Below are 27,174 nucleotides of genomic sequence, written 5' to 3'. Positions count from 1 at the left end.
TCTCTGACTTTGAATACATATAAGGCTCTCCAGATTGTCATCAACCTGCAGCGTTCTTGGACTTTCCTGCTCGTCCTGTTTTCTTAACTGCAAGGTTTGGATTCTGTTTCAGTTCGTTAATTTCAATTCAATTGCTTGTTTTCTCTTGTTTTGTTCTTTCAAGTGGTTTTCTTTATACAACAAGATCGTTTACTAATAGTAACCAAGGTTGGAGCTTTGAGCTTGTTTTTCCTTCTAGTCTCTTGATTCTTGAGGTGAGTTTCCATGAGTTGCATGCGAAATTAATCGGCTGGATTTTGTTGATTTCGTTTATGAACATGGTTTCTGGTTGGTATTTCTTTTATGAGTTGTTATTGATCAGCTGGAATTTTGGAAATGTAACAAGTGCTTAAGATTACATAAATAGTATTCCGCGAAAGTGATCATTTCATGGTTGAAAGTTTTTCTTTCTTTCTGTTTCTCTTTCAGTTCTAATATAAGATGTGAGTGATTCTGGGAAAGTGATCAGAATTAGATAGGAAGGAAGTTAATAGCTTGACTTTGTGCTATGCAGGTTGAACTCTGTTCTCTAAGAATTCCCTCTCTTTGTTTCACTGTATTGAGACAGACACAATGGCCATAAAGGCAATTGGTTTCATTGAAGGTTGTCTACCTGAGGAATTAAAGAAGGTACTTGTATCTATAGCTTCTGAATGGGGGGATGTAGTGGATGATATGAATGCCTTGCAGGTCATCCCGTTGAAGGGGGCCATGACTAATGAGGTGTACCAATTAAACTGGCCGACTAAGAATGGTGATCAACTCCGGAAAGTTCTGGTCCGGGTTTATGGAGAAGGGGTTGACCTGTTTTTCAATAGGGATGATGAAATTAGGACCTTTGAGTGCATGTCCAAGCACGGTCAGGGGCCCCGTCTTCTTGGACGGTTCCCAGAGGGACGTGTTGAGGAGTTCATTCATGCTAGGGTATGTGAATCTCTTTTTCTGGCGTCATTTCATAATGTTATCTCCTTTTAGTATGAGTTAATTTAAGTCTTTAATGATGAATGTTCTTTGGAATACTTTCATTAGTTCTGCTATGATTATCATAATTGTTATACTTTACTTTATTCTTTAGAGATAGTGGCACACTGATAGTATATTAGTATTTTATTGCTTCATTAAGAATAAGAATGAGGTTCAATATGCACTTTAGAACTGTAATGAATGGTGCTGAGTGTAAAGTATCCTTGACCATTTCTTAAATATGAGGCACTGTACCTTAACTTTTTGTTTCTGAGATATGACATGGGTATCTGGTTCCCAAATATTTGTGTTAAGGAGTGGTGTTTGTCATCTTAAGGATCTTTCTTAATAAGAATGCAAAATCCTAAACAATAACTATCGAAAAGCTGACTGCTAAGCCTAAGTATACATGATCATATGTACTGAAGTTTGTTTTGGATACATAGAATAACTTATTTCCAAAGGTATAGAATCCCATAAAACATAATTGGCATACATCTATCATTGTAGGTTAGATGTATGTTGAAAAAGAATCATTGAGGTTAAGCACAATCTTTTTCTATACACCACTGCAGAAGAACCATTTTCGTAAAAGCATTTTATTTTCTTCAAATTTTCAGACACTATCAGCTGCTGACCTCCGTGATCCTGAAACATCTGCTATTATAGCAGCTAAGCTGAGGGAGTTCCACAATCTGGAGATGCCTGGTTCAAGAAATGTAGTACTTTGGGACAGAATGAGGTAATTTACATATTTTAAAAGTTACTTTTCCCCTCCAGAAATGTAATGCAGTTTGCTATGTCTATAACAGAAACTGGCTTAGTGAGGCTAAAACTTTGTGTTCAGTAAAGGACAAAAAGGATTTTGGGTTGGATACTTTGGAGGAAGAAATTAACATGTTGGAGAAGAAACTGTCAGAGGACTGTCAAGACATTGGCTTCTGTCACAATGACTTGCAGTACGGTAACATAATGATGGATGAAGAAACCAGATCAATCACTATAATCGTGAGTTTTTTTTTTCTGTTCTTCTTAATTGTTTCTCTGGTTTTAGAAGTTATTTTAGTCCTCTCTTCCATTTTTTTAGTGTCATCTTTCATTATTTCCATATCAACCTCATTATCAGGGATTCTTCATTTGTGAGAACCTTCAGTATTGATTACATGTGATAATACCTGTGACCAATGATTCTTGGTGAACTCCACCTGAACTTAATAATTTTGACATGGACGTCAACTAATTTAGCATATGTCTGTCTAATAATCACTTATTGGTATTAACCTGTCGAATGTACGAAATATGTATAAAGGTGTTGTAGAGTGGATATTCGACCTCCAATACATTAGAATAGTGCTTGAACAGAATGAACCCTAGTATTAAATTTTCAGAAGTGTTCTGTTTTGATGATTATAAAAAACACACTGAAAGCCAAATTGGACTTTGTATTTATTCATTTCTGGTCTTGATGAACCTGGACTGTCTAATCTAATTGCTGAAATGCGTCTTATAATTGAAGAGATGATGCATAGTCCTTTTCCAGAACGGAGTCACCAGTGACTTACTGTTTAATATGTTTTAGTTATATGGTAAAGACCCTTTCGCTGTGACTATATTATAATTACCGTATGTTATTTCTTAAATGTTCCCAGGATTATGAATATGCCAGTTACAATCCTGTTGCTTATGACCTTGCGAATCATTTCTGTGAAATGGTAGCAAACTACCACTCTGAGGCACCTCACTTTTTGGACTACAGGAAATATCCAGGTAACTGCTATTCGATCTTCTAACCAGTTGTTCTTCATTTCTTTTTCTCCCACTTGACATTTAGAACTCAATCCAGTTGCAAAGAAGGAATAAGTATTTTGGTTTTCTTTAATTCCATTTCTTCAGGTCTGGATGAGCGCCAGAGATTTGTGCGTCTATATCTGAGCTCTGCAGGTTAGCTTCTCTGTTCCCCAACTTCTCTGTCAGTTTTATGAGTGTCTAGCACCAGGGACTGATGTTGGTCATTTATCATATATATGACTGGTTAAGTTTCAAATTTACTGTACTACAAGTCTTAAAAATATTAACTTATCAAGGCTTCAACATATGTCGCTCATATAGTATCTGAAGTAGCTAATAAATCAAGGATTGTGTGGGTAATGCATCTGAAGGATAGGGCATTGTTTTGTAATTTTTAAATCCTAATTATGATTCTTGTTCAGTACAGTTGCAATGAGTAACGTCTCTCTTTATCTACTCAAGCCGACTGGTTACAGTTCAACTGAAACGAGAAAATATTGCAATTTTTAGTATTGTTTTCCAGACCCCAATTGCAAGTTACAGTTTGCGACTTATAGCAAGGTTGTGGGTTTTGAGAAGACAATGGAACAAAGTGTTATAGACTGTCTTTTCTAAGAACTTTTTGTTAATTCCGAAGCTTACATTTCTCCATCATCTCATATAGAGTACGAACCCAGTGATGCTGAGGTGGCACAATTGGTCGACAAAGTAGAGCAGTACACATTGGCAAACCATCTCTTTTGGGGGTTATGGGGAATAATCTCGGTAACACTTTCTACACTTTCTGATTGAAGTTCTGCTGACAATAGCCTGTTTATGCTTACGAGCGCACATGTATTTGCTAATGGTGAATAACAGAGATGATTTTATTTTTGCTTTCCAGGGTTATGTGAACAAAATTGAATTTGACTACATGGAGTACGCGAGGCAGAGGTTTCAGCAATATTGGTTAAGAAAACCTGCATTATTGGGTTCTTGAATCAAAGACTATCGTAGCTTATTTTTCATGTAGAGGGCTTCCAGGTTACCTGTGTGATGTTCATATAAAATGTAGCTGTTTATGCCTTTGACAGCACATAAAAATTCGTACGGGATGAGACTTGTGTATAATGATTTCTTTCTCATGTGTTTGCAAATAACTTGTACAAGTACTCTCGTGAGCTTTATTGTATAGCTTGAAGGAGTGTTTTATATAAATAGGATTGTGCCCAAGCATATACGATTGGGAGCATATTTGCAACATCTTAAAATCCAACAGCGATTTTGTCTCTTCACAATAGGATTGTGTTCAAACAAAACCTGAGTTCGAATCCAGCATGATGCTGTTGTCCTTGACCCACTTGTGACTATCCAACCCGAAAGCGGTCCCAAGCCTCCTCCATCATTAACATCTCTCTTTCTCATTTGGCCATTTGAACCGGGTAAATTGAGGTTCACATATCCAACATAGATAAACATGCAAAGTGCCCCGTGACATAGAACTTTACTTTTGTATGGTAAACTTCAAAGAGAGATAACTTGTCCAAAAAAAAAACCTCAAAGAGAAATTATTTTCTGTATTCTCTTTTCGTTTGAAAAATACATAGCCCTTCGCCATCTTGAGCTCAATGTCCAAGTGTAGATCACCACCATCTTAACTTATCTTTGATACATCTCTTCTACAACAATGGCCTCAATTCAATCATAGTCTGCATAGAACATAAAAAGTAAAAGCTAGCCTGATTTAGTTTGGTTCGTCTCCTTTCCATCAAATTGGCTATCACTGACTTTACATGAAATATCTGCAAGGATGAAAAGCTAGTATAAATGTTTCCTAATTCTGTACTGAGATACTAGATATGCGTTGGAGACTGTCAATAACCGAGTCAATTAATCCATGAGAGCCACTGGTAGCTGCAAACATCAGGTGTTTAGGCGCTTCTGCTCTATCAAAATAAAATGCACCAGATACCAGTTTCTCTTTTGGCTGTAAAGCCAACCAAATAATGGTGTCTGCACCTTCCTCATTTGTTCTAAGCTTTCCCGAAAGACTAAATCAGATAAAACAGGAAATAAGAATAGAGCACACAAAAAAATAAAAAATAAACAAAAGGAAGATATAATGTGATAGGTGATCCTACGCTTTAGAGAAACTTGGCAAACTCTTGGCAACCCCAGGTGTCTCAGCCCAACCAGGGTGCATAGAATAGAATCCAATCCCCTTGTTTTTGTTTATTTCAGCCCATTTTTCAGTTAGTGCCACCTACAAAAGAAAAATGTTAGCTCCAGAAAATTACTTGAAAGAATATCAGTAATAATCAAACAGTTCCACCTAAAAACATTTTAAGTTTCTTTATTTAGAGGAGTTTTAAGTTTCTTTAGTTGACAGTAACTACTATCTGGAGACCTAGTATTCTACCTGTAAGGATGTTTGTATAAATAAGAAAATGAACGTTATTTATTCAATTATCTTAACCGTTCCACAATCTGATCTTAATGTTATATACCTACAATGTGAACGGTTAAGATGAGAAAATATGATCAAAAAGTGGGTCAAATTAAGAAAATCCGTACCTTTTGAATAAATAAGAATGTTTGTATCTGAAAATGCCTGATATATAATTATTATCAGGTCCAAATATCCTTATTTATTCAAAAGGTATGGATTTTCTTAATTGACCCACTTTTAGATCATATTTTCTCATCTTATTATTGATGCTCTGAAATTACTAGAGATAGACTGCAAAAACCAGAAGTAAATTACACGTTGGACAACACCGTGGATGCCATTCAATTCCTAAATGCAACCGAAAACTACTAGACCAAAATCAAACCAGCACAGCTGCCAAAGCCAATCATACATGACAGACAAATGAGACAATAATTGATTCTAGAAAAACCCAAAGCTGAAAAGGGCCAAGTACACTGCAATGTCAATCATTCTATGAAATTTATGTTGAGGAGTTTCATGCAAAAAGAATCTTTTTGAACTTGCTATGTTCAATGCATTAATTCTGCTACCCCGTATATTTTGAGCAGATATAGCAGCACCCCAATATCCAATTCATTTCACATTTGATGAAGCATCATCATAAGAAGATCAGAAATTAGAATCACTAAAAGAATGTAAACTTATTATGACTGTCAAAGATTATCAAACCTGAACTCGCTTGTTTCGAGCATACTGCTCCACTCCATTGAAGTTTCCATCAGTAAACTGCATTTAACAGATACATTATAATTAGTATCAGAGAAATAAAATGCTGTTGCTAATTTGATTTTTGTAAAAAAGTTACCTGTAAATCTTTGGTCAAGGGAACCGTGTACATTCCACCAGAGGCAACAGTAATAACTCGAGCATCAGGTGCAGCTTTCTCCAGCAATGGCAACATCAGTTCAGTCATGGCATAGGTGCCAACCACATTTACGGCAAAGTTAAACTCCAACCTGGTGTTTCAAATAAGCAAAAGGCATCATTGTATTAAACCAAAGAGAGAGCATAGAATGTCTAAAAGTTAGATATGCAGTTAATTAAGGACTCACCCTTCTGGTGTGGTAACTCTATCATGCTCAAGCATGCCTGCGTTGTTAACCTACAGGTAACACCATATTAGCTTTCTCAAAATCATGGAAAAAGAGAGAAGTCAAACAAGCACCGAATGGCCAACTAACTATAAGTTTATTTCAAAAGAAAATACCAGAGAACCACAGAATATACAAGTACAAAGAAGAACAATATCTAAGCAGTTTAGTATAGTAACAAGCAGGCATAGCATTTCACAGCAAGACTATGTTTCTAACAGAAAAGAGTGGATAATTTACCAATACATGAACCGGCACATTCTTTGAGGAAAAGGTGGATGCAAATGATTTGACATCACTAACAGATGAAAGATCGCAGACCTGATAAATAAGAGTATATTAACCCATTAATTTCAGAACAAAGTTTATCAGATTGCTGCTTAGAGCACAAGACTAAGTGACTAACTATTGTGTTAGTGATAGTCATTGAATAACATATACCTCCAAATGAACATTTTGGTTACCAGTTGTAGACTGAATTTTAGATTGTGCAGCTTCACCCCTCTCCTTGTTTCGACATACCATATAGACGGTTGCCCCACTTTGAGATAACAGAACATTTTTATCAAAATGAAAATTAGTATACTTCTAAAAAATTGGAAGTTAATAAACAAGCAAACAAGTAACACAAGAAAAGTACCGTGATGCGAGTCCCTCAGCAGTTGCAAAACCAATGCCTGAATTAGCCCCTGTTACAATGCAATTTTTCCCGTCTATCCGTGTTTCCATTTCTTCTGACTTGAATTTCTTTGAATGTTCTCTACAATGCATGTACTTCAACATAAATTAGTCCAACCTAACAAAGATGTCGGACTGAACAGCACACATGCTTCTTAATAACACAAAACAGAATTGCACACAGATGTAAAGGATACAAGAGAAGCCACCCATTTATGTACTTCAATGTGTTACACTGTGATTCTGATTCATTTGACAAACCCCAAACCCATGAAATTCAGAATGTACCGTGTATATATGCTTTACTTGTATCCGTTAAAAGGTATATATAGATACTTTCTACTTTCTAGAGTGGATTGAACAAAGGAAATGAACAACAACTCGTAATGTTTTACTCGAATCAAAGCCATCCCAACAAATAACTACGTAGAAAGTAGTAAAATTGGAGATTACATGAAACCAGACTTGGTGAAATTCAGGTACCCATATGTTCCAAAAGCGGTCTGCCTCCACGCCTGCAACAGAAAACAGAAAATAAAGAAGAAAACAAAGACGAAGTATAGCTGAAACCTGGAAACTTGAGAGATGATCGAATTGGGTACCTTGAGAAGGAACATTGTAAGCGCTTTGAGTGATAAGTGAAGTTCAAGTCGGAGAGTCGAACAAGTCTCGCTCTTGGCTTTTGGCTTTCTGAGTGGAAGATCTCTCGTTGGCTCTAATACTAATTTAGTCAGCAGAAGTAATTGTGCCGCCAATATATGTAATCAGGTCACCTACTAAGCTTGCCGTTAACGGCATGCCACGTAGCAGAAAGTACTTCCTTTTAAGTTTCGTGCGGTGGGCCGTATGCCCGTATCCACCGATCACACTCCTCTTAGCCGAAATGGCACGACACTTGCAAGTATTTTAGTATGTAATCAGGTCACCTCTAAGCTTCGCTTATCCAGCCTGCCCTCTTCATGTTTGTCAACTCAACAAAGCAATACATGGTTTGAACTAGGCTCCTCGTGTGCTTGGTTCTAGCTAGCGTCTTAGTGAATTTATACATCAATTTGGTTTTCTTGAAACTCATCAGGTCGTCCATAGTTCAGACCAAGTATGACATCAGGTTGTTTTACTGTGTGTACCACATCAATTTGACTGGGATCATGCTTGAGGTTCTGTCTTTCTTTATCACCATTCATAACAAATACCTTGTGCTCACCACTCTTAGCTCCCTTTCTTACTCTTTGGGGCTAGAAGGCCATTTTATTGGCTATGCCATTCACCTTCTCTAGTTCCCCTCTTCCAATCAAATCTGAAATCATATCTCATCTCTATGGGTTGTCTTTTCACGCAATTCTGTTTTTCAACTTCTCAAGTCTTTGCTTAGTGACCAAGAAAGAAGCTACAAGACATAAATAAACACAAAGAACGCCAAACATCATCCAAAAAGATCGATCTTCTAACAAAAAAAAATCCATTAAAAATTTGTATTCAAAAATTATTTACAATTCTAGAGAGTTCCTCGAGAAGGTTTGATCATACAATACAGCACATGTGTAGTCATGTATAAAGCAAACCTACTCTTCATTACTATATGATGTATAACTCCACAGCCGATCGGCAAACAAACCCTATACGATTTACAATCTATCAGAAAAGTACGTCGAAGTATCTATTCTTTTCTTTGGCCAGACAACGTATATCATTGTTATGAAATGGACAAAGTAATCACAGCAAAGAATGATATAAGTTGTATATTTGATAAAAAGAGAAATCTGTACTTGCTGGAACTTCCACGCACAGCATATATGGTACCTCAATTAACCAGTCAACGAGCCCAATCAGATATACCCTGCATGAGGAAGCAAGTTTATGAACGGAAGCACACACATCTCAATTCAAAAGAACAAAAATAAACAAAATTCTGTTCCAGGAACAGTAGCTGATGGCCAATTAACATGCTGATTGTAAGTATCTCATATACATTAATTCAATGAAGTGAATATGTTGGGAAGTGATGCAGTAATAGAGTAATAGTTTGCAATACGTGTTCTTTCTACTACATTCACAACCCCATTTATGGTAAATGCTTAATATACCTCAAGACAATTTCTTGTATACGACGCTGAAAGAAAGGGGCATTAACATGACGCATCATTCAATATGTAATTCCAACATCTAACAGTAGTGAACTACGTACGTCATAAATAAAATCATAGTCGTGGCTTAATCTAGTACCCAAAAAAAAAGGGTGACAGCAGATAAAACCATGGAGGACAAGGGTTGAAATCTCACTAGCATCAGACATGGATGGAGTTTAGGGTGTGAGGAGGGATTAAAACAAAAAAAACAAAAAAAGTTACCACAAATATGTAGTTCTTAAGAAACTGGCGGTATCTACCAACGTATGCACAACATCCCTAGTAAAGTCTGTACCTGTTCCAATTTTAAGCAGCCCATTCCAACATCAATACCCATATCCGTTGCAATTTCCTCATTTTCAATCTCTGCATCAGTGAATGTGAGGGCACGCTGAAGCTTCCTAGGAGAAAACACCTCAACCTCTGCCATATAAGTAGCAGTCACTGGTCGATGATCAGAAAATTTATGTTCAGTCCTCCTATAATGCAGTAACCTCATTCCTCGGCCATATGAAAGAATGCGGTCACACCTGAAAATGGGAGCAGTATTGTAAATATCGTATAAGGAATTGATCAGGCCGGATCAGGAGCGGACGTCCGCACCGGCCTTAAAGTGCGGACGTCCGTCCGTTCTCCACCATCCGGCGCTGGCGACAGTGCGCCTCCACCCCCAAAAGACTCCAGCAGCGTCCCCGACCACTTTCCCTCCCCGGCGAGTCCGTTCTTTTCCAGTTTTCCAGCGAGATCACCCAAAACTTCAAACAAAGTCGATCTCGCCGGAAAACTGGAAAAAAACGAACTCGCCGGGGAGGGAAAGTTGTCGGGGACGCTGCTGGAGTCTTCTGGGGTGAAGGCGCGCCATCACCGGCGCCGGAGGGTGGAGAACGGACGGACATCCGCACTTTAAGCCGAGTGCGGATGTCCGCTTCTGATCCTCTCTCAGGAATTGATATACAAATATAAAGAGAATACAGAACATTACTACGATTTTATTGAAGAACACAAACCCCATTCTTATTTGGGGAAAATTTTGGAAAATTCCTAACAATACATCAGAGTTCACCCTATTTTATTGTATAATGAATGTGTTAACGCTTCCAAAATTAAAGTCTTCAAAGGATTCTTAGAATACATATCTTTATTACTATTATTCAACACCAAACCACCACTGACGCAATAGAAAAATCTCAAAGCAAGCCAAAATTTTGAAGGATCTTTAACTATTATGATTGATAAAGTAGTCTGGGGTTCACATCCAAAACCAATTGGCTATAGGTGGAGTGGCCCAAACCCTTATAAACCACAGGCAAGGACCCATTTTCCAGATGTGGGATTTATATCTCAACACGGCCCCGCACGTGTGGCGAATTTTCAAGCCTAACATGTGGACAACATTTGGGATGACGTGGAGTTCGTGTGACTGTTACGCATTCACACGTGGACATGGGTAACCCGCTCTGATACCATGATAAAATAGTCTGGGGTTCACATCCAAAACCAATTGGTTATGGGTGGAGTGGCCCAAACCCTTATAAACCATAAGCAAGGTCCCATTTTTCCAATGTGGGATTTATATCTCAACAATGATAGTGTAAATAAAAACTCACCATGTGACAGGGAGAATCTCAGAAAGAAGTTATTACACACTGATATGGGAAAATGGATGTATAAAGCAATGTCAGTGAACAGAATATGTACTCAATTACAGATATATTACTTCAATAGTTGTAGGTTTCCAGATAGTGTGTTTGGATCTTATACCTAGTTGCAAAATCTATAAATGTTTTCAAGCTTTGGAGGTTTCAATTACATTCCTTACTAAAGTCTCTATTACAAGAGACATTCTGACCATAATCTCAAGTTCCTTTTGGGATGTAAATAATGGAAAGAGCTGCAGTGGTAAGATTTAAGCAAACTGGTTTGATAAACATGCTAAAACCTACAGTAATTTACAGTACAGAATGGAAAAAACAGTGCATTTATTTTGAAAGAAAATAAAATATAAAATAAAAAAACTAGATACAAGTCATATAACATCAAGCAAACCTACCACGCTGGAGTCCGCCTTCCACCCATTGGATCCTCTCCATAATATTTGTCTGAATTCATGTCATACTTATACGTTGGCGGGAAATTCAGAACACCCTCAGACCATCCATCAAATGCACGACCTTTTTTTAATTGTCGTGCAAGCTGTCAGAATAATGTGCTCAAGTTATATTTTGGAATCCCATTTAATTGGACTCGAATATTAAAATTTAATCATTTAAGAAGAATTCTTTGTTTGAAATACCACCAATACGTCCCCTCCCAAAATTTAGACTGTCATATTAAAATATACAACCGTAGATGCTATACAGTAGAACATGAAACTCATAGGATGGAACAGATGTTTGACTAGTCATACATTCTGGGGATACGGGTTTGAAGACAAGCTAACTAGCATATCACTAAAGAACTCATTTGAAAAAGATAAAAGAAACACTGCACACAATTAACTGAAAACTTAATAGAGTTTATCCTGAAGTATCATCTTCCATCTTGTATCATAAGAAATTTAAAGGTATTATAGTCCTATGATAAACTGAACGACAAAATTTGGTTGATCTAACTAGCCTTTAAAATTAAAATATTAAGCAATTGAAATACTTAAAAGCACTTTCAGATTCTACTTCACGCAACCATTATGGTGACAAATTTACACACAAATTGTGTTCAACTGATATTTATTTGACTGAAAGATTGACTTGGAATCTATAACCATAGATCAGTCGGCAGAAAAATTGGGTTGCAAAATCTAATGGTCAATATCAGCAGGACGTGGAGACGAATGTGATTGCTAATAGGCACACATCAATCAGCAAAAATAATTTCAATTCAACAATCTATCTAAACGAGAAAGAAAAATTGTACCTGGTCCTTCTCAGCCAACTGGGACCAGTCCTTTTTGGAGATAAGTTCTCGTGTTTTCTCATATGACAAGTTGATACGATAATTTAGATCACCCAACCAAATTATTCTTCTGCAGGAGTACAAAATAATTTCAATTAAATCTCTCACTGAGGAACATGTACGCTCCTTATAAACACAAACGAGGTTGCAGTTATATGAGTTTGCATATCGAGTAGTCTTATTAGAGATCATAACTTTTACTATTTGGTAGCTATTCTAGAATCTGAAGGGGGCAAGTACATATACACACACATATATCAAGTATGCTTGTATATATATAATCTTGGGCAAAAGGGAAAAAATAAAAAATAAAAATAAAAGGCAAAGTGGGAATGAGTTCGGCTCTTATATTTAAGTGCTATACACTTACTCATGGTCATGGATACTTTTCGGAAGTCCAATTCCAGAAAATGAATGAAAGTGAGTCCTCCGATGAATTTCATGCACATCAGCATTTCTTTTTTGTTCATCTACCTCCCTTTCACCTGCTGTCAGATGAGTGCACACAAAACAAAACAGCGTCTGGTATATGGACATACTCACAGATACAGATCCCTGGCAAGATTGAGAAACTGTCTTAACATCAATTAGAAAAAATCAACATAAAACTCACCGTATTAAAGTACTTTTGAGAAACATTAGTTAATTCAGAACAATGGGAGCATGAGACAAGGGGAAAAGAAGACCTAGTACTATTTCGAAAGTATTTATTCTCTCCTAATTCAAACAAATCAATGGAGAAAACTAAGTGCAAAGCCTCCTAACTAAGAATGATTTGTTAAGGAAGGCGTATATAATAAAGATGGACTTTCTGGACAAATGATATCATTAAGGGCCTAACAGAAATAGATAAATAGATTCTAGGAACAAGTCTTGAAATAGGAATTCTCAACATTCGTGGATATATGCATTACAAAGTTCAATTATAAAGAACAAAAGCAAGCGTCAGTGAAACCCCAAAAAAGGTGCTGCAATGAGTTGGAATACAAGACAGAAAAGGAAGGGGTACAACTCTTCAGGAATTTTTTTTACCAGAGTTTTATACTTATCTGCTATGTCCTACAGGTACATTAGATAGAATTTAACATCAATGAAATAATTGCTCTGTGTGGGATCTCTTCTCTAGAGGTGCTTTTATTAAAATCACATAGAACACTTCATAAAACTTTCTGTAACTAAAAACGTGCTTCTCACTATTTTGAAATGCCAACCACTACCGAAAGTGACTTTGGTTGTGTGAAATCGCTTTTAGCCAGGTTTAAGAGCAATTCAAACGGAGTCAAAGCATGACAAGAGCATTTAAATAATTAACTGTGACATGACCTCATCAGATTAGTCTACCACTAACAATACCAGTCGTCATAATGAAAATCATTTCACTAAAATAATAGAGATAGAAATTTGTAAAAGGAAACAAACCTTGTTACCAATGTATCCCATAACACCAACACCGACAGTTGACACCTTTAAGTTCTGAATGTGTTTACGCAAGCTCCTACGAACCCATACAGTTAGGAAAATCCCAACCATCTGCTTACTTACTATCCTTACATATGATGATCTTCTTTCCTGTTTCATGAGAGATTCAAGATCAATTTCTCCAAGCAAAGCTAATTCTGGTGCATTGTCATTTGCAACTGACTTGAAAGAATTGTATGTCCTGAAAGATTTTGAGGACTTGAAAGACTTTGTTGGTCTAAAGGAATTTCGTCGCTCTAATAAGTGCTGAGATAGCAAGTTCAGTGGACGCTCTGGCCAGTTCAAACCAATTCTTTCAGACCCACTAAGCATTTTGGTTAACTTTCCATTATGTTGGACAGCAGAAGTGTCTTCATCTAATGAACAATCATCTGGCCGAAAGCAATATAACCTATCTAATCTCTTTGAAGAAGAATGTTGCCGTCGTAAATCCTCTCCGATTGGCATCCCCAGTTTTGTACTATCAATAAAGTTTGGAACTGGACCTTCAACAATCATTGTTTCACTTGTGACTGATGTCCCATTGCTGGCACCAAAATCATTGGGTTCGTCATCCATTGGATGGATTTCATTACCAATATCACCATCACTTTCATCTAATATCTCCTCATCCACATAAGGAACATCATCAGATGGCCTAAATTTTGAGGGTGATGGAGGATCACTAAAAGATTTAACCTTGCGGGCCGCAGGTCGAAATCTATCCAGTGTTTCACGAATGACGTTTTCCCACTTACTAACTGGCCGGCTGTCTTCAGCACCAAATATATTCCCAGCATTAAGTGGCACAATCTCCTGAAGACTGAAAATACAGCAGTTTTCATTATTAAGAAAAACAATTCGGTCAGAACAACACATTACAATACAAATCAAAGTGGTACAACAAACTAAAGAGGGAAGAAAAAGCACGAGGAATGTTGGGAATAGTGTAATAGGTATGATTCAGGTAATTTAATAGCATTTATTAAAGCAACAAACTGTATGGGATAATAGATCATGATATACAGAATAGGATCCATCAATTCAAAGTCAGTGAATCTTCAAGTTGGTATGCAATGAGGTCAAATGTATGTACCCGATTACATAGATGTCAGCTGGATCATTGATATCTAGCCAACCATCAATATCGAGGTCTTCCGGTGGAGTCTGTCCTCCAACATTCCATGTACCAACACATATTCTGAAAACAGCCCAGAACCAACAAAAAATTTATGGAAGATAAAATCAATAGAAGTATCAATGATTACAGCTTGATAAGGAATGCCTTCACAGTAAGTAAATGATCAGATGTATCGTTTTACCTACTATTACAAAAATATGAAGGGCATACCTGAGTTCCTTTGTGTTTATATATTGTGCTCTAAAAGTCTCAGATTTTCGTCTTCGTACTCGAGGAAGAGGATCTGCTTCATCCAAAAAAGAAAAAAAGAAAAAGAAAAACATAATAAGGAAAGATAACTGTCAACAAGATACAGGAAGTAGGTCAGAAACAGAAGACATTAGTTTTTAACTGGAAAGGCATATGACATCTGACACTAAGCAACCTATAAGAAAACCAGTGTGGTCTTCTTGAACAGAAATCATATTAACCATCAGTATATCATCCGGGTTATTCAACCACATTCATCACTAAATATAATGAAAAATAAAAAAATTACCATCAGGGTCATCATCCTCAGACTCATCTTCTTTGATACCACTGAACCTCGATCCTCTTCCCCGCTGACCAAAATCTGCAAATGACCAACTTCACAGTCAGAGTCTAAAACCCCAAAAGGGTATTCCTCAAACAAAAACACAATGCACAAAAACAAAAGTATGACACATGAAATCAAGAAACACATGTACAAGTTGTGGTTGAAGAATGTTTTACCTTGCTGGGCGGTTGGGGAGTCAGGATCCCAGTCGTCTTCGTCCTCGGTGTCGGCGCTGTAATCGGACTCGTTGGCGGAGATGTTGAGCCATTTGCGCATCACAACTCTGGGCCAGAACAGCTGTATGCACGACGAATCCAAACAACACAGTTCAGCCCACTTCCTCTGCAGATTGCTCTCAGTTTCCCAAAATTAACCCAACAAACGCTTAATACAGACATAAAGGAAGAGAGTAAAAGTTACCTGTTCCGGATTCTTGGAGTGGGGCTTCATCTGTGGATGCATGGTTAGAGGACATGCCAGACAACAAACCAACAATCAAGACAATGTTTGAAGTGAAATTGCCAAATCGATTGGGGACCCAAACAAGAATAAGACTGCCGCCAACGGCCAAGGAAATAAACGGTATTTTGAAGGTTGGACTTGTAAATTTTCACTATTTTGACTTCTAAAATATGAATACAGCTAATTATTATTATCCACAGTCCCTAACCACCAGGCAAATGTAACCCGTGATTGCGGAACCTGTATATTTTCTTATTGCTGGAAAAAAAGACTATTGTTTTTTCATTCTAAACTATCATATTAGCACGATGTCCATATTAGTACCACCATAGACGGTGTGTACCAAAATTAAGTTAAGGTCAAGACATTGGGGTAGTAATGTGATAGTTTCTATATGTAGTATGAAAGTTTAGAATGGGCAACAGTTCGGGTACTGTCTAGTCGATTTTTCTAAAATAGAAAGATGATGATTGTTGCATAATAGAGAGGGGTTTAGGGTGAACGTGCAATTTAGTTGTTAAAGGCATTTAGGGTTTTGTGACTGAAGTTGACCTTCAGTATCTCGGCTACGTGGATTGAGCCATTGAGGGGCTGGACGGTTGACTTGTTGGGCGGCGGTGAGTAGAGTTGCTTGTGTGCGGTGTTGTGCGGGCATAGGGTAGGTCGTGAATGGGGTGGTGGAGCCAAGGCTGTCCGCTGGAGGTGGCGGCAGCGATGATGAAGATGGCAGAAGAAAGGCCGGTACTAGGGTTCCTAGGTTTCTGGGTGGCCTTAGTAATTGGGCTAGGGCTCTCTTTGGACCTAGGCTGGCTTGAGGTTTATTAACAAGACATTTTGGGTGCAAGTTGCTTAAGGTAAAAGTATTTTCTATGGACTACTGTAAGACACTACTGATATTTGTATCACAATTGCGTGTTAGGCAAATAAATAATCTAGATATTAGTACTTAGGGAGTAAAAGTATTTCTACGTTGTTAGGCTTGTACTTGGTGAGTGACTATTTGGATTGTAATGTGTTTAAACGTGGCTTGAATTTGCTACCCAATTTGTCCCTATTATATATATATATATATATATATATATATATATATATATATATATATATATATGACAAAAAAATGAGTTAAATAAAGAACTTTACACTATAAGTTTCGCCTTGAAATTAAAAAACTTATATATATATTAGATTATTTAGCATTGATAAGAAATTTAGATAATTGCGACGCTTATTGTTTAAAAACTTGACTGAACAAAATAAAATAAAATAATGAAAGTCTTGCTTAAATTAAGATTCATTGAACTGTACAGGTATGGTGCTAAACAGAGAAAAGAGTAGGCAACATGGAGCCGCCATGGTATGGTTTCAATGTTTAAGAATACCAAGACAGCAATTCTAATAATTTGGTTGAGAATCGTCTCTAAATTTATTCCAAGGTTTCTATATTTGTTCTCACAAATGTGGCCCTCTAATTTTCCAATATAATAGGACACCCCTCTAAAGTCTTGCATAAATAATTTGACCCACATAAAAAGAAAAATCTAAACAGTAGTGTTTAGATTGAATAATCTCAATCTTTCAGGTCTGGAATATGTCTAGAAATAAAAGCTGTCTGATATATATTCTCAAGTTTGGACGGTCCTATTGATTTCAAAGGGATCTTGTAGTTTAGCTGAATTCGGTTTCAAATTTTTAGGTCCCAGTCGAGGTCAAAATCATTATGTCACCTTTGGGAGGTATAGTAATTTTTGTTTCTGTTTTTAACTCAACTGTATATATTTCAGTATTTACTGCACGTGTATACTGTATTTACTCGATCCTCAGTCTCATGTTCATAATCGAATCACTCTACGAGAGGCATAATAAGCGCGCACTACTACAGAACAGAACTGATAGGAAAAGAAGAAAAAGATATGACGAACATAATAGGATAAAAAAGTGGAAATGTTGTTGGTAATGGGATTAGCAAAACCTTTAATTTTAAGTAGCTACTGTTGCTAGTCTCTTTCTTTTTGGGATTTCAGATAGAACAGAAAAAACGTGGCTCTTAATGATTTCCAGCAACAGGAAAGGGTCAGATTGTAAATACAAGAAGAAAAGAACAGCAGCTAGCTTCAGATACAAAAGAGATCGAAATTAAGGAAGAGCAACGATCCCGTGTTCTTTTTTCTCTTCCTCCTTGTATATATAAAAGAGATTCAAAACCCAAAAAAACATATATGAGCATCGATCTTAAACATGAAAGGAAAAAAAAAGGAACAGGATCAACAAAACAAACAGAAACAAATATAAGAGACTGTGATGAATAATCATCTTGCATATATAATATGAAGAAACTTACCTTAATCTGCCTTTGGTTTGATGATGGAGCTCAGCTAGCAAGATGACGAATAGTCCTGCTGTATGGATCGATCACTGTACAGTAGAGGCAAATCAAAGGGATATCATCATAAGTACAGAGGCAACTGATGAACTCGATCGACCAAACGAAGAGAGCTAACTGGGACTAACCCAGTAAGAGATCAACTAAGGCAAAGCTCTCCACTGTACGTACCCTCTGAGTTATATAGAGATATATGAAGGAGGATCGAGCTGGGTTTTTCTGGGCAGTAGTATGGAGAAATGGATCATCAGCAGCTTCAATGCATCTGTTTGTGTGTGCCTAGGTGAGACTTTGAGAGAGAGAGAGCAAAGAGTGTGTGTGTGTTTGAGAGAGAGAGAGAGAGAGAGAGAGAGGGAGGGGTGGCCTTGTTATTGGCTGTTGTCAAAGTTATAAGAAGCATTCAATCAAAAAAAACAAAAGTTACAAGAAGCAGCACACATGTCTCTCTTTATTTGTTGTCTTGTTTAAAGACACGTGTAGATCGATCACTGGTCACTTTTGGCAAGATAGTTCCACTAGGGTTTTATAGCCAATGTGGTATTTTACTCTATAGTAAAGAATAAAATAACAGTGGACTGTGGACAGCACACCAAATCAGTTAGGGGATAAGGTACCAATTACCATTCATTTACCTAAAGAGGTAAAATACTATATTTGGGAGGGTCCCCCTCTCTTTGACTATAGGGAAGCCCCTACCACACATCCTTTGTCACGTATTATGAAGCCCTTATACTGGAATGCGAAACCGACACCACCAAATTGCCCGATAGTGTTGGTTTCCCATTTTGCTTGGATTTCATTCAAAGTTTGTGTGACAAGAGAAATGCGATTTCTGGCGGGCCTCAAAGGAATTGATATTACACAAATATTTTGTTATGTATATAGATATATGATTCTAGCTAGCATGACATATTCCATTTCATTTAACCACGCTTAACGCAACTGAAGAAAATTTGATAAGAACCGGGAGGCTACATTTTGATTATATGCTTGAATATATAAGTCTCAAGTCTCAAGGCCTACTGTGGGGGAAGTTAATTATTATTGTTTATTTTAGTCGTAAAGTAAGAAAATTTAATCATTCATTTAATTTTCATGCTGAAAGAAAATTTCTTAAAAATTAGTCTGCTAGAAAGAATAAATTCTCTCTCTCTCTCACCACTCATATTTCTTCTTTTTTTTTAGTTTGTTTTGGGTTTGTTTTACCATTATATTAGCATCTTTAAACGGATGTAGACTCATCTATCATATTATTATTCAATCAAATCGAGAGAGAGAGAGAGTATTTTTCATTTTTTATTTTTAGTAGATTGCAAGTTCTATCTAAGAGATTATTGTTGGTAGACTCTTGATTTTTTTTTTTCTTAAGTCTAACGTTTGTCAGCCATCATACTTCCATACTTCCTATTGCGTCATATTCCTTTTAAGTAGGTCATGCCCATGATAAACCTGTGGACAACCATGATGTATAAACTAACACTTAAAAAATTGATACAATCTGGCTAACTAGCTAAATGCATGGATACCTTGAAAATTATGCTACATGCTACAGCTTTAAATCATTTTTAGACTTAAACTAAGCAAAACTTTGACAAGAATATCCATGTACTAAACAGAAAACTAATCTAAGAAAGGTAGCAAGTAAACAAAAGCATAGAGAACTCAAAAGGTTAATACAGTGGTTAAGGAATGTGTTTTAGGGACTAAATCCTTTGGCAGCATCTTTACATAGTGTTTAGTTGTGTGATTGATACCATTAAGTGCGTTTGCTTTTCTAATTTTATACAAACCTTGTGATTATCGTGTGCCATATCCCAAAAGGGTTATACGTACTCCATTTCAATTTGAAGCAATTTACAAAGAGGTACCATTTTAAAAGATAGAGTTCTATACTTCTCTGTGCAACTTTATATAGATTAGTTGAAGGAGCTGCAGCCAAATCATTTAAGCTGTCCTCTGTTAATTGTCTTTGATTAGGATATGTAAAGTTGAACAAACCACAAAAACTATTCAGAAATTTATTGGAGTGGTTTGTGACAAAATTCCATTACATTAACAGTGCCAGCGGACATACTCCAAAATTAATATCTAAGTGTGTGTGTGTACGTACTTATAACTTTATAATTGATCGATCAATTGTAAGAGCAAGGGATAATTATATATAATTAGTAGAGCTTACGAAAATGTGACGATCGATCTAATGTTAAAGTATAAACAAATTAATCAAACTAAAAAATAGATTGACTCATTGACATTTTTGTGATCACATATGATCAATTTAGAGAATCTTTGTGTTGAAAATTCTTATATGCAAGACCACTAAGTACACGGTGTAATTTTATCCATTTATAATAATTCATATATAGAGACCACCACGTATCTGTATTATATTCATGAACAGAACCATGATTCGAAGTTAACCAGTGATAAGTTGATCGGGAGACGACGTATGAAGTCTCGATCTACGGTTTCAGAAGTCCTCAGAACCAGCTATGGCACATGACCTTACTTTTCTCCAGTTTGGTTAGTTTGTGTAGCTCAAGTTGATGAACGACCTAAAAATTTCCATGATAGAGAGTAAATAGTAAAAAATGTCATCATAAAAATGTGGTCAAATTAGGCATGGTATCCACAGGAACATTATAATTGGGGGGAAGATGCATCGTCGAAAGGTACCCAGTATACGTGTGAATCGATCCGTGATGAAAGGAAGTGTAAAGAAACCTGGACCTCAGATCTCATAGAAGACGCTTAACTTTGCCAAATCATATCACACTAGCTCTTAATTTGTCGATTCAATTATAGGTAGCTTCCCTCCCTTTCAATGATTTGGATGCTAGCTTCTAGAGTCCTAGGTCGACCTTCACCTGGGGTATGTGACAGTACTGTGACACCATGGTTCATTTCATCCACATATATTCAGTCGAGTTTATGGGTTTTTGTCACATTAACTAGCCACGTACATCTTCGGATCTTCCGGTAAGATCACTTGGTTTCTGAGAGAATTTTATCGATTCAACTCAGGATCTCTCATTTATTAAAAAAAATTAAAATTAACTTATGTTTTTATTTTATTTTTCAAATTATGATTTACTAACAAGATCAATGAAAGCTATCTTACACCTCTGCGCAATGGAATCACTGTCAATCCACATAGAATTATGATTTTTATGTAATTAAGACGTGTAAGGTCAGATCAACAACTCTGACCAGGAAAGCCTGACATGAAACACGTACCTATCTCCACAACTTCAAACCATAATCTAAATACTAAAAGGAACATTAAATTAAACAAAATTACGTCTTAGTTAAACGTGACTACGAAAGGAGGTCTGCCACAAACTGCATGTTGTTGTTTTGTTCCACTACCAGATCACCTCTAATGAACCACCGGCACCACCGTATACTGATATACTAGCTTTCGAAACCCAGTAACTCGGGAGAGAGGTAACGGCTTTGCCACAAAGACGGTATCGTTTTGTACGAATGATACAGTATATATTAGAAACTTATTAGCTGCACACATACTCGTTGCACTGTCTAACTGGGGGACTTCATGACCAAATTAAGTAACTTCAAAATCTGATAGACTCTATGCGTGGATCTAATCATCTAAATACTTAAACTCAACATCAAGAATCGTATAATGCTTGAATGAAATGTATCGATTAGTCAAGTTCATCACCTAAATTGGCTTAAAAAAAGACATAGAAAATCAATATTTCTCATCTTCAGACAATAGGCCACTAGATTCTCCAATTAATCTTAAACCCAAATAAGTCGACTGTAACATCATGAGAAGGGTGATAATATTTTCTAATGGTTGAAGAAGGCCAGATGGTTCTCAGAAAGATGGAGCTTGTCGTTTGTTTTGAGAGTATGACTTGCATAACAAATCATTTGAATTTGTTTTTGTTATCGTTTGCTTGCGGTGGATTGTTTAGTTATATGCCAATTACGAGTATCCCTAATGGTTAATTGTTTAGGACACATGTTTGGTGAGTAATTGAAACAATGTGGATTATAAATTGGGGCATTGTGTTGTGAACTCGTGATGATCAAAGACTCGAATTGTGGATGGCCAGAAACAATGACAACTAGCTTAAAGAAAGAGACTTATGAGTTATGAACTCGGTTTGTCAAAGCATGAGCATGTGCATGATGAGAGTCATCAACTTAATTTGTGATTAACAATTTTGGAATATTTCTTCTGTTGCTCTTTTTTAAGATTCAATCATTCTTGCTGTTTCCTCGTAATTAATAATTACAATGCAACGTGTTGGCCAAGATCAAAGAAAGAAATCAAGCTGTTCTTATATGTGGCTTTGGCGATGTTAGAATGGGTTACTTATTGTAATTTGGGATTTAGGCTCTATTTCTCCTCATTGTATTTTATGGTTAATTTCATTAATCAAGGCTTAAAGTTGTCGCATTGGTCTTTCTTAAAAAAATACGTGACTTTGGCTAGGTTTGATTCTCATATCTATCGGTAGTGAGGTCCTATTTTGTCGATCGAGTTTAGTAGGATGTTAGAATTGGTGGTTTAGATTAGAGCTCAAACAATGTCTATAATTGATGTCTCGTAGAGTCATGTTTAGGTGTTTGTCTTTTGGCAGTCACCCAACCACGGTGAACTTTCTTGGCCCAAAGTGGGGAACATTATGTCTATAATTTCAGTCGCTTCCAAATTATGACTCCTACTTAAGCACTCGATAAATATCTCAAATTGTGATCAACATTGCCATAAGCAGCACATAGAAAATATCAACAACACATTATCATATTTTGTAGGGAAAATTTGAAGAACAATACATGACAAATGAGCCACTTTTAATTTTGGTGTTTCAAATTTCAAAACAATCATAAAGGTACATAAACTTATAATCTCAACCAAAAATATGTACATGTCGTTATGTCTTCCGTTATCTTGTGTGCTTTCCGTTAAAATTTGAGGGACAAATCCGTCACTATCTAATTTAACAGTAATAAATTATTAAAATTAATAATTACTAAGAAGAGAGAAATCAAAAAGATCCAATTTTCATTTCTGAACTAGTAATAAATTTTTTTGAGGAGCAGCAAACTAACAGAAGATCTAATTCTCATTGTTGAACTAGTAACAAAACAACAATTTCTGAAAGACCAAAATTAAAACAGAAAATGAAATAGAGTGATTTACTTACAGACAACAAAGTCATTATGATTATGGTCTGAATTAACAAAATTTAAAAAAAAGTATATAAATAGAAAAAGTGTAAAACAAATATAAAGAAAAGATAGAATGGAGAAAATCCAAAATCACCCCTTTGAAAATTAAGAAATTATATACAGTTAACGGCGTTACTAACGTCATGTACTAAAAATGTGTCGTGATTCTAATGTCATATATATTTATGATTGTTTTGAAACTTGAAACATCAAAATTAGGAGTGGACCATTTGTTATGTACTATTTTTAAATTTTTTCTTATTTTGTAATGTAATTATTTTTCAACTTAGCAAGAGTGTACCTTTATATCCAAAAAGCTATTGACTAGTGACTACACTCAACGACTAGTAATTTTTATCTTCAACCCAACAGCTAATGAGTAATGATCGCACCTGATAAAAGTCACTAGCTCCAAAACTAAAGCAACGCACGCACTGAGCACTGACTAGCCAACACCAAAAGCAATAAACCAAATCCAAAATCAACCCAAAAGAATTGTTCCCAACCCAAAAACTATTCAGCCCAAGTGCCCAACTAAATATATGCATGAAATACGAAGCTCGATCAACATCTCTTCAAAGTAGATTTTCTGAAGTTGATAATTTTGTTCTCCTCACGTTGACAACTTAGATGGTGTACATGATGACTTAGATGTGCGAGAACCTATGTTGCATGGAAACGGAAACGAGTCCGAGTTTCGGTTTCTGATACGCGGAAACGTCAAAATCAAAATATAGTCCGATTCAAAACATGAAGAAAACCTTAAAATTAAAATAAATATAATATTTATTATAATAAATATAATTGAAAAAATAACATCAACAAAATAGTTTCTTAAAAAAAATCATCAATTTAAATCCAAACAAGCATGCATAATCAAATTACAATACAAATAACAAAGAACTTCATCACATAATAGTCAATCTAAATCCAAACCCAAACCCAAACAAAGGTTTGATCAAATTTGCCCCCGCGTTTCGGAGACAATTACACAAAACGTTTCCATTAAAGGAAAAACGCGTTTTGGTGATGTTTTAGAATAATGCTTTTGTGAAAATATGTTTCGGTCGCGTTTCAGGTTTCCGAAACACGAAACGAGAGTGAAATGGCGTTTTGGTACAACAGAGGCGAGAACTCAATTTACCTCCGTCTAAGGAATTTTCTTTTTGTGGCGTTTAGCATTACCATGCATGGTGGTATTGTCAATCCATTTTTCAGCCTTGAGAATCTGCCACACATGGTCAAATTGAAACTTCTTTGATGTTTTATAGCTATAATACTCCCACAATAAGTATTTGCCTTTGTCATTTGTCAATATAAAGAAAATGCAAAGTTATAATAAACGATAATGTAATATAAAATATAATATACATTATTATTAAAGTTGAACCAATTCTTACTAGCTATATCATCTGCAAAAGCACCACTGGAATTGGTATTCTCTACTTGTAGTACCATGAAATTTGCTTATTATGTATGAGCTAGAGAGTAGGAAATCGACTTTGAAGAGATATTGTCGTATTTCTTATTTGGTGCGGCTTATTCTGATTCTATAAAAAAGTTATCCCTTATCTCTTTTTATGATTAACACTATGGATAAGATCTTCACTAACATCAGGATATATATAGCACAAGAGTTGGTCTTCTTCAGTAGAAAAGTATTTTCCCTTGAAAGTATTCATTGAAGAAGAATATATAGAGAATTCCTAGCCTATCACTAAAAGAAATTTTCACATATATATAGTCATAAAAAAGGAGACTTAATTTTGAAAACATGGTAAAACCAAAATCATGAATTTTGTAGCTCAAATTTTGGTCAAAATACAAAAGTCAGCATTGACCAATTTTGGTGAAATTAGTGCTAATTTTCTTATTGACTTTTTAGCCAAATTACTACCCTAGCTTTCACCTTGGTGTCAATTTGCTACCCTAGCTTCCATTTCAGCTAATTTGCTACCCTAGGTTTTCATAATTAGCCAATTTGCTACCCTATGCATTATTTCTGCCGATTTGCTACCTTTTGTTTTCAAATTAGCCAATTTGTTACCTTTTTGTCATTTTAATTTATTCATTTCTTCATCTAAACATGAATTAATTCTGAAAATTGAAGTTTAAAGTTGATCGATATTGAAATTTTGATAAGTAAATTGGTTAATCTTGAAACTCTAAAGTAGCAAATTTGATGGAAGGGTAGCAAATTGGCTGAAATATTAAAACCTAGGGTAGCAAATTGGCTAATTTAGAAAAGCTAGGATAACAAATTGGCTGAAATGAAAGTTAGGGTGGCAAATTAACACTAAGGTGAAAGCTAGAGTAGCAAATTGGCAATTATGCCTTTCTTATTTTGAGACAAATTGAGTTTGAAATCCTTCGTAACTTACCTTTTTTATTTTATTTTTTTAGGAATTAAAATGTTTGAAATCTTTTTTTTTTAAGGAAAAATTTTATATTATAAAATCTAATGTTACAACCATGGGATTTCGGTGGTGAAGTCCCCACTCTCCTCCCTACCCAAACAAACATTACAGTGGATAAGAACCGAAAAGGGTTCAATCGTAACCTAACTTAATTCAAAAACCTCGATACATCCTCACAGTCAACCTAAAAAAGAACAAACTATATATATGCTAAAACTACCAACATATATGTACATGCAACCTCTCCATTACATTGATAGCAAGAAATAACCGTCGTTAGACTAATTCCTGGACACGACACTATAACCATGGCTTACCCATCAACACGACCCACGACACCACCCTGCCAAAACCCTAAACCGTAGCTCAAAGAGGAGGACAACTAAACACACCAACACAAAACCAACCCAACCAAACAAAAACAACAGCCCAAACCTGAGCCAAACAATAGCCCAAGTCCTAACCACCCCCACAGTGGACCTTAAGACGCTGACCACAGAGAGAGCCCAGCCCATAGAGATTGCAGCACATTTGCCCCCAAACCCGTCGCCTCGTCGCCAACGCAGACAGCCATCGGAAGGGCAGCACCGCCTAATCACAACGCACCATCCTCCAAAGTCACTTAAGAACATAGCAGTGGGATGCAATCCAAATCGCCAAATAAAAAAGGACTGGATAACACCACTGTGTTCTCCCCGTTGTCACACCACATGCACTGTCGTTACAGATCATCCCAACTCAAACCGTCGCTTCTCGCGGATGACTATACATCAACCGAAGGTAACGTCACTGCACACACACCCACCACCAATCCCTCAGTCCATCCTCCATGAAATAGTTAGCATCTCACCATCCACCACCACCACAGATCTCCAAGCCAACAACCATCAAAAGTAGCCACCCATGACTCCCATCCGACGACAACGTCAATGGACGCGCAGTCGGACGGTAAAACTCTCAAATTTTCGAAACCCTAGAGTCACCTGGTTTCACGAAATATTGTCTTTTTTGTTCAAAGGGCTATTCATATAGAGAAATTTTAAATACACACCCTTAATATCTTAATACACACCCCTTACTTAATACACCACCTATCAAGTTTTTCATTGCAGTATTATACTTAATACACATCCCAAACTGCCTAAAATGCCCTGAATTTATGAAATATTCCGTTATTTAATATAATTAATATATATTTACTATTTGGTACCTCTTTTTACATATTATTTCGTCTAATTTTTGCTAGAAATTTGTGGTTATCATCGTTCAATTTATAATCAAATGATTATTATTATATCCCAACTCCAAATCACCAATACAAGTTTTCAAAATTCACAAACTAGTACAAGTGTAGAAGTACAATAGCTATTAAACATAAATAGCTAGTTATTCGATAAAACATGTCATGATAAAAATGCAGTACT

At 36.2% G+C, this 27,174-nt stretch overlaps 3 protein-coding genes across 3 annotated transcripts; 1 reads left to right on the top strand and 2 right to left on the bottom strand.

The window, feature by feature from the left end:
* On the top strand, positions 1 to 4,025 carry LOC101307745 (choline/ethanolamine kinase-like). Its single transcript, XM_004290431.1, has 9 exons — positions 1 to 94; positions 554 to 669; positions 730 to 963; positions 1,623 to 1,744; positions 1,815 to 2,010; positions 2,652 to 2,769; positions 2,896 to 2,943; positions 3,455 to 3,555; positions 3,674 to 4,025. Exons 2-9 carry the CDS (start codon positions 613 to 615, stop codon positions 3,767 to 3,769), a joined length of 972 nt encoding a protein of 323 aa, XP_004290479.1. The 5' UTR covers positions 1 to 94; positions 554 to 612; the 3' UTR covers positions 3,770 to 4,025.
* A 578-nt stretch (positions 4,026 to 4,603) lies between these two features.
* On the bottom strand, positions 4,604 to 7,738 carry LOC101307460 (dehydrogenase/reductase SDR family member 12-like). The gene is made up of 10 exons (XM_004292461.1): positions 7,632 to 7,738; positions 7,483 to 7,544; positions 6,992 to 7,111; positions 6,793 to 6,892; positions 6,592 to 6,672; positions 6,313 to 6,362; positions 6,066 to 6,216; positions 5,930 to 5,986; positions 4,911 to 5,032; positions 4,604 to 4,820 (listed from the first exon to the last, which is right to left on the bottom strand). Exons 1-10 carry the CDS (start codon positions 7,644 to 7,646, stop codon positions 4,604 to 4,606), a joined length of 975 nt encoding a protein of 324 aa, XP_004292509.1. The 5' UTR covers positions 7,647 to 7,738.
* A 733-nt stretch (positions 7,739 to 8,471) lies between these two features.
* On the bottom strand, positions 8,472 to 15,756 carry LOC101307451 (type I inositol 1,4,5-trisphosphate 5-phosphatase 1-like). Its single transcript, XM_004290430.1, has 11 exons — positions 15,704 to 15,756; positions 15,460 to 15,580; positions 15,245 to 15,319; positions 14,917 to 14,989; positions 14,662 to 14,766; positions 13,527 to 14,388; positions 12,478 to 12,662; positions 12,069 to 12,177; positions 11,206 to 11,348; positions 9,451 to 9,685; positions 8,472 to 8,866 (listed from the first exon to the last, which is right to left on the bottom strand). Exons 1-11 carry the CDS (start codon positions 15,743 to 15,745, stop codon positions 8,843 to 8,845), a joined length of 1,974 nt encoding a protein of 657 aa, XP_004290478.1. The 5' UTR covers positions 15,746 to 15,756; the 3' UTR covers positions 8,472 to 8,842.
* Positions 15,757 to 27,174: the final 11,418 nt, after the last annotated feature.

Source organism: Fragaria vesca, linkage group LG2 (assembly GCF_000184155.1).
Source record: "Fragaria vesca subsp. vesca linkage group LG2, FraVesHawaii_1.0, whole genome shotgun sequence".
NCBI classification, from domain to species: Eukaryota; Viridiplantae; Streptophyta; class Magnoliopsida; order Rosales; family Rosaceae; genus Fragaria; species Fragaria vesca.
The sequence above is the reverse complement of the archived record's forward strand: the minus strand, read 5'-3'. Positions and strand labels throughout refer to the sequence as shown.

What these genes read in the sequence shown, in the direction of transcription:
- LOC101307460 (XM_004292461.1), bottom strand. An exon ending in TTCACCAAGTCTGGTTTCAT is followed by an intron (nt 7,112 to 7,482) that starts GTAATCTCCAAT and finishes CATGCATTGTAG; the next exon opens with AGAACATTCAAAGAAATTCA. An exon ending in TTGCCAAGTTTCTCTAAAGC is followed by an intron (nt 4,821 to 4,910) that starts GTAGGATCACCT and finishes TATCTGATTTAG; the next exon opens with TCTTTCGGGAAAGCTTAGAA.
- LOC101307451 (XM_004290430.1), bottom strand. Translation starts at nt 15,745, where the DNA reads ATGCATCCACAGATGAAGCCCCACTCCAAGAATCCGGAACAG. An exon ending in TGAGGATGATGACCCTGATG is followed by an intron (nt 14,990 to 15,244) that starts GTAATTTTTTTA and finishes TGGATGAAGCAG; the next exon opens with ATCCTCTTCCTCGAGTACGA. An exon ending in GGAAGGCGGACTCCAGCGTG is followed by an intron (nt 9,686 to 11,205) that starts GTAGGTTTGCTT and finishes TCCCATTTTCAG; the next exon opens with GTGTGACCGCATTCTTTCAT.
- LOC101307745 (XM_004290431.1), top strand. Translation starts at nt 613, where the DNA reads ATGGCCATAAAGGCAATTGGTTTCATTGAAGGTTGTCTACCTGAGGAA. An exon ending in TCTATATCTGAGCTCTGCAG is followed by an intron (nt 2,944 to 3,454) that starts GTTAGCTTCTCT and finishes CATCTCATATAG; the next exon opens with AGTACGAACCCAGTGATGCT. An exon ending in GGTTATGGGGAATAATCTCG is followed by an intron (nt 3,556 to 3,673) that starts GTAACACTTTCT and finishes TTTGCTTTCCAG; the next exon opens with GGTTATGTGAACAAAATTGA.